Raw genomic sequence first — 7,401 nt, forward strand, 5'->3', positions numbered from 1 at the left:
TGGTCTTGGTGAACGGCTGTATACATGTCAAACGTAATGTAAGTCGTCGGGTTTACCACGAACTGTCCTATCTCAATTTTGGGGGAATTTGAGTTTTTTGCATAATTGTTACATATAGACTCTCCTCTTTGTCGTGTTAAAGTTTCTAAGCAAAAAACGCATTTCTTACAAATATAGGGTGGTCTATCTCAAACCCTCTGATGGGAAATGTAACAAACCCTTTACCACGAATCGTTCTATGTATGTCAGATAGGTCACTTTGTGGTAAAACTTGACGCGGTTGCGAATTGCACCCGGCGCCGCGGACGTCCCCGGCCGCCGGCCCGTGCGCAAGAACTTACGTGCAGGCAGTGTACAAATTCGGGCTTTCGTGCGTGTGCGTGCAGAAATCTGACAGGCCTGCTGCTACGTGCTGTATTTGGGGATAACTACGCGCTCCTGCCCTTGCTAGTACTGGTGTAGTTGTACTGTCATCAAAGATCAGTCATGGACGGCTTTCCTCTCACCGGAAATCAATTCCAAGGATTACAGGTGAATTTCTGTTTTTTATAAGACTACTCTGGGTATAAGGACAAGAATCGTTAGATATTTGTGAAGATAATTCATGAATTCATGAAAAGCTTATAAAATAACAAACAGTAAAATGTTGTGAGTTAGTGCGTCAAGACTGACGTTACAGTAATACAGTGTCACTGTAGTGTAGTGTGCCTTAACTTCTAAGCCAGACCGTTAGTCGCTGTAACGTTAACGTTGTCGATGATGGTTTGGGGTGATTGATATCATCTAACTTGGTTAGGCCTAACGTCAGAAAAAAAAAAAATCCGAGTTAATTGTTCTTAATATGTCAGAATTGTAAAAAGAGCCCATATTATCTGATTAGTTCTAACAGTAACATTGTTACTCAAGGTTAGTTCGAACGTTACGACGTTAATACTAGCTGTTAGTGTTACAATAGGGTAATACTATGGTAAGTTAACACTATTCATATAGACAGTCTAACTAGTTCTAGTTTCTACACCCTACAGTACTAACGAGCAGTAAACCGTAATAATAGAGGTAGGCTACTGACACTAACATTAAATTAACTGGTCCCAGTTCTATTACTTCTAACGTTACGGGAGTAACAATGTTAATACCGTTAGGCCTAAAAATGTTAACGTTAGAACTTGAAGATCTCAGTTGGACCCTAACTCAGTTGTTAAACGATCTCTTTGGTCTTAAACGTTAGACAACTTGTGTGTAGAATCTAGCTAACGTCCAGTTAGATAGGCCAAGCCTTTTAGATCTAGGCCTAACCATTACTAACGTTAGTGTAGTGTTTCTAGTAGAACTCAACCTATATCCAGGGCTGCAAACATTGGAAAGTAGTTGAGAGTGAGACTCCAGGCCAATGCTGTAATTTAGGAGTCAAAATGAGTGAGATCAATAACAAATGCATGCAAATGAAATAATGTTTTAGAAGTGAGAAAGGACCAAAATGAGTCAGAGTGAATCTCACTCTCAATGAGTGAGAGGTACGTGGCAGCCCTGTATATCACTATTAAACCTTGCTTTAATACGCTAGTGCTGTAACGTTATAAATAGGGACACAGGATCTGACCTGTTAGAGTCTAGAACTAGTAATATAGACCAATTATCTTAGCGTTATTCTAAAAACTAACAGTTAGAGCGTAGATAGACATTCTACTACAAACGTTAGGCCTAATGTTCTACCGCCGTACCGGTACTTCCCTATTATAGTAGGCCTAGGTATTTAAAAAAAAAATCCAGATTGTAGTATATCTATGTGTATTCAACGTTACACATCAAAATTGAATACAACTGTACAGTCTAACGTTAGGGCCTAGCTGCTAAGTGGGATCTACATGAACTAACGTTAATGTTAGACTCGAGCCTATAAAAGTCAACTTGACCAAACTCTGGTCTAGATCTCTCTTCATCTAGACTCAGTGTCTATCAAGACTAGGCCCTACTGGCGCTGCAAAAGGAGGTGCTTCAAATCAAAGTTTAATCTCATTCGTTTTTGTTAGAACCTTATCTGGATTTGGCCTAGCCCTTGGCCTAGATCGATTATGCCTAACATAGATATCAATCTGTTTCTGTTTCGATTTCCCCGTACTCGTAGGACGACTGGACTGCTCCAGACAACGTCACTTAACCGAGTTAGACATAAAAGTTGGAACTCAAGTCTAACAGTTACTGCTGATATAATGATTCTAGAATAGACCCTATCTAGGCGTAGTGTCAAACGTCAGAGTCTATTGAATTATCTGACTGATGTCTGACAAGGCTTTGTTATGTAGCTCTACCTCTACTAGATCTCTATCACTAGTCTGGCAGATCATATGTACAACTAGATAGATGGGTCTCTTTTCTACTTAAAAATTAAATGGGGTTTTCTGCAAAATAGAGTCAAAATGTTATCCCACGGTACTGTAAAACCTGAAGTAGCATGTAGATGGTTTAATCATATTGGGGGTTATCAATGCGATATCCGATCTTTTTTTCCTTTTTTTTTCTCTCTTTTTTTTTTGGGGGGGGGGGGGGGCGGCGGAATACTGTATAATGCACCGTTGCATGAATCAGCCTCTACTATGTAAAACAAAATCGTGGTAATTATAGTAAGATGAATAATAATTGTGGTAAGTGGAAAATTAAGGAATCTATTAATAGCAATGCTTGCAAAATTTGGCATGTACCTTTCCTTCAATTTTTTTCACGTTCCTTTATTTCTGATTTTCTTGTCTTTTGTGTACGTGTTTGGTGGATTAGCATTAAATACATACATAGAAGTCGAATAACCGCTGGTGAAACGTCGGCTTTAATACAGAATCTGCGAACTTTTATTTCTTGAGAATTTATCCCTTAGGATTTGCTGATATACATGACAAAATTATAACATTAAAAATGCAAGTATTTGAGTTGATATGAATTTTCAATCATATGAATATAAGTATTAGAAAAAAATGACTTGAAGGACAGATCATTAAATGAATGGGTCAATGATGTTGATGTTCAAAATCGTCACAATGTGAGTATTGGCATTAACCTTGAAAAGCTGTTTGTTTTCAGATGACGACCAAAAATCAAGTTCATCACTGGAGATGGCAGAAATGCTGGACCCAGAGAATGACATCCCTTTAGCTGCACTTCAAAGAACTACGAAATCGGGGGCAGATGACAAAAAAGCAGGTATTGTGTATTTTCACCTATTTATAACTTGACACAACACAATTTACACGTTATTTGTTTTTAAAGTAGAGAATAGATAACGCGTATGAGAAAACTATGTAAGGGAAACAAGAGAAAAAAGAAGTTAGGAGAAATAGGGGCAGTGTAGATAATGGACTTACTTGAATGATGTAAATTCAATTATAACAGAGAGTTAGGTTGAAGGAAATAACATTATATGAATGTTTCAATGGCGGTGATGTTCAAAATCTGTCACTACATTAATTGTGAGTATTGATATTGACTCTGGAAGGTTCTTCATTTTCAGATGAACAGCAACAAATCAAGTTCATTGAGTATGAGAAAAAAATTGAATTGAAGGACAGATCATTGAATGAATGGGTCGATGATGTTGATGTTCAAAATCGTCACAATGTGAGTATTGGCATTAACCTTGAAAAACTGTTCGTTTTCAGGTGAAGACCAAAAATCAAGTTCAGCATTGGAGATGGCAGAAATGTTGGATCCAGAGGATGACATCCCTTTAGCTGCACTTCAAAGAACTACAGAATCGGGGCAGAGAACAAAAAACAGCAGGTATTTCATATTTTTCACTTACGTATAACTTGACACAACACAATTGTACATTTTATTTCTTTTTAAAGTAGAGAATAAATAACGTGTACATGTATAAGAAAACTATAGTTGTGGAACAAGAGAAAGGAAAAAGTAGGAGAAATAGGGGCGCTGTAGAAAATGGCTTACATGAATAAAGTAAATTCCCCTTTATGACAAAGAGTTAGGTTGAAGGAAAGAACCTGAAATGAATGGATCAATGATGATGATGTTAAAAATCTGTTGATGCATTGATTTAGAGTATTCATATTAGCACTGGGATCGTTCTTCGTTTTCAAATACAGATCAAAAATCAAGTTCAACAAACAACAATGGAGATGGCAGAAATGTTGGATCTAGAGGATGACATCACTTTAGCTGCACTTCAAAGAACTACGGAATCGGGGCAGAGGCGACACAGTGACACTCTCGACGACTAGCTAGTCTAGCCACGGACTGCAGGGTGCTGGAGTGGGGACTGGAAAGGAGGGCCGAAACAGGAGGGGGAGACGAATTCATGGATTTTCTTTCCAAATATTTGAAGATTGTTGTCCTCAGACCTAGTCTAGTCTTATTATAAACTGAAAACCACCTGCATTCCTTGGAATTGATCTGCGGTGAAGTGTAAAGCCGTCCATGACTGATCTTTGATAACAGTAGGAGCAGCTACGTAGCGTAGACCGTAGGCCTACCAGATTTCTGCACGAAGTTCGATTCATCCCGAAGATTTTGATGTAGAAGGTATCCAGAGGATGGAAGGGGTAGCCGCTTGTATGTAAAGAGAATACGCCCAGGAACTCGGTATAAAGTTGTCAAGAGGAAAAAAAAAATGTTGCACCACATTGAAAAGACAAACAGGCTAATCCGTACGAGAAAGTTCATTCCGATAAATCTGTTTATCCACCTCATGTCGACGTGTCAATCATGGCTGTCATAAATTCAGCACAGCAAACTGAAGAAATCCGGAAGACGTACCTCGACCTCGAGGACTTGGGAAGGAAAGGCAATGGATCGCTAATCACACGGAAACAAAAGTAAATGACATGGCACTAAGGAAGAAACGCGCTATTCATTATCTTCTTCCTCTAGCGGGCAGTAAGCTAAAAGCGTGCAAAAGCTTATTCCTCAATACCTTAAGAAAAGCAACGTATTTGCGACATGAAGAATTTAGGAGCTTGTTATTGTTCAGCAATTTTGCAGCTACTGTGTAAACCATATGCTTCAGGTTGATACATGAATTTTTAAGGCCAATGGTACAGTGTAATATGGCCTTGTTTATCATGCATTCACACTTAGAGTAAACCATGCAATATCGTTTTTCATTTCAGAGAAAAATAAAGCTTTGCACATTAGTGATTTCTAACGATGCTTCAGTAAGCGCAGTTGCAAAGTGTTTTTCATACATGTATGTTTGAAAGCCTAAATATTACAGCCTAGGAGATCAACATGTCTGACTTGTACACCATTATTGACTGCTGAATTATGATCCCTTCGGTGAGGATTTGTAGTTTTTATCTTAAGCTGGAAATGTAAATGTGTTATCACCAGAACATGCACTGCATGCAGTTATTTCATTTCATTGCATTGCAGGACCTCATGGTTTCAATGGTTTGCTGACAGCGTAACCGCAACTTCTGTTCACTAATGTTTAACTAGTATTTCAATGGGATCACATTAAAAGGGGGAAATTGAATATACTGTCGAATTTCGATAATGATAAACCTGTTTCTTGATAAAAAAATAATGACAGTCTTGCAGTGCAACAATTTCATAACATCCTCTTTTGTCAATGCTTTTACACTATCTGTTCATGCCATGTTATGTGATTCTCTACGACAATGCAACTTAAACAGGAATCGAAATACAGTCATTGTTTTAAAGAACATGCAGTTCGTTAGATGTGAATTCTGTTGTAAAAGTTTCCCATTTCATAATCTGCAATTATTTTCTCATTTCACGTTTAATGCATGGTAATTATTTTGTTCGATGACGTTATTGACTAATTACAATAAAATGTGTGAGTCAGTAAACAAATAAAAAAAAAGTTGTGCTTCAAATTATGTGTCATTCTCTGTCTCTCTGTACATCTCTCTATGCAAGATTAAAGATGTTTGTATGCGTATTTTGGTTAGGGGGATTTTTCTTTCCCATTTAATATTTTTCGTCGTGCACTTTATGCACTTTGTGCGTTGTGTCTGTATGTGCGTTGGTTGTATGCATGTTTGCTATCTAGATGTTATTGTGTATGTGTGTTTATTTTTGTTTGTGTGTGTATGTATATGTATATAATATATATATATATATATATATACACAATATATGAAGAGTTTGCAAAAACCAATAAGTCCATTTTTGAAGATTTTGAAGTACGATCTCTGTCATAAAGTACAAAATGATACCTTTAAAATGATACATTGGTCACTACAAATAAAGGTACATTTTTGAAGTTATGGTCAAAAGAAGCAAAAATTTTGTTATTATTTTCTTTATTTTTCTTGACCTTTAATCGCAAATATTTCCATTTGGCAAAAATGGACTTATTTTTTTTTGCAAAAAAATTCTTCATATGTGTGTGTGAGTGTGTGTGTGACTAAGCGTGTGAGGGGTGTGTGTGTGTGTGTATGTGTGAAATTAAGTGTGTGTGCGGTTGTGCCCGCATGTGTGTTTATTTATGATTATCCAAGTTTTTGGTTAAGGGTCGTTAAATTTCTGAAGGTTGGTATTCAGTGAAATTTATTACAGAAAATGCTACAAGCATTGCTTAGTTGACTACTACTCGATAAGGACATTTATTATAAAATATGTTTGAAAGGACAAGTTGAGAAGCCTCCCACCCCTTCCTTCAAGATTCCTTTAATACGGTGAAAGAAACAATCGGCATGAACAGTGTAGTTAACGTAGATGAAAAATCATTGCTAACTACGAATTGTCCCTCCAATAGAGGCCTATCACAAACCGTGAGAACCTGGTTGGTATATTGGCCTATTTGATTATATTTGTATTTAAAAAGTGCGAGTCCATATCCTAAGTTATAATGGTCAAGTGGGGCATCAAGATTACAAATAAAAAATGCATCTCTGGTTCCGCCCCATGCATATTATACGGTCCGTGAACATGGGACAGTTCGTGGTAAAGCATCGACACTCGATTCTCCGGTGATTTCGACATAGGTCACATCGTGGTAAAGTTCGAAGACTCGCTACTGCAGTGCGCGCACGATAGGACAGATCGTGCAAAGAATCTTCGCATAAATACGGCTCAATACTGCTTTTCTACGAAACCGTAAACTAACATGTAAGTTTACAAGTTTCTTGCTAGAAACTTTGTCGGCACTGTGACATGTTCTTTGGCACAAACTACCCCTAGGTACTCTTCTCTCTTATGGCCTGCGTTTTATAGATAAGCAATAAGCCATTTCTGGAAAAATAAGGCATAAAGAGAGATACAATGTTTAGAAGCGATTTTCTCAAAACGTCATTATTTGAGATAGGACAGTTCGTGGTAAACCCGTCGGTATGCAGGAAAGAGCAAGAAAATAATACATAAATCAAGAAAACCCAAATAAAAAAAAAAATAAATTATGGAACCCTAAAATAAAACCTCGTAATTAATTTT

At 37.3% G+C, this 7,401-nt stretch overlaps 1 protein-coding gene across 2 annotated transcripts; it reads left to right on the forward strand.

Annotated features, from left to right (window-relative positions):
* Window positions 1-461: 461 nt before the first annotated feature.
* Window positions 462-5,892, forward strand: LOC140226448 (uncharacterized). 2 transcript variants are annotated; one of them, XR_011900962.1, is made up of 4 exons: window positions 462-531; window positions 3,073-3,192; window positions 3,648-3,768; window positions 4,092-5,892. XR_011900962.1 is itself a non-coding variant. In XM_072306914.1 (4 exons), exons 1-4 carry the CDS (start codon window positions 2,627-2,629, stop codon window positions 4,144-4,146), a joined length of 312 nt encoding a protein of 103 aa, XP_072163015.1. In that variant the 5' UTR covers window positions 2,588-2,626; the 3' UTR covers window positions 4,147-5,892. The 2 variants fall into 2 exon arrangements, 1 of the variants encoding a protein (XP_072163015.1); XM_072306914.1 differs by lacking the exon at window positions 462-531 and adding an exon at window positions 2,588-2,642.
* Window positions 5,893-7,401: the final 1,509 nt, after the last annotated feature.

The sequence above is a fragment of the Diadema setosum genome, chromosome 3 (genome assembly GCF_964275005.1).
Source record: "Diadema setosum chromosome 3, eeDiaSeto1, whole genome shotgun sequence".
NCBI lineage: Eukaryota > Metazoa > Echinodermata > Echinoidea > Diadematoida > Diadematidae > Diadema > Diadema setosum.

Excerpts from the sequence above, each read along its gene's own strand:
- LOC140226448 (XM_072306914.1), top strand. Across the intron at positions 3,193-3,647 it reads GGCAGATGACAAAAAAGCAG|GTGAAGACCAAAAATCAAGT; the intron begins GTATTGTGTATT and ends GTTCGTTTTCAG. Across the intron at positions 3,769-4,091 it reads CAGAGAACAAAAAACAGCAG|ATCAAAAATCAAGTTCAACA; the intron begins GTATTTCATATT and ends TTTCAAATACAG.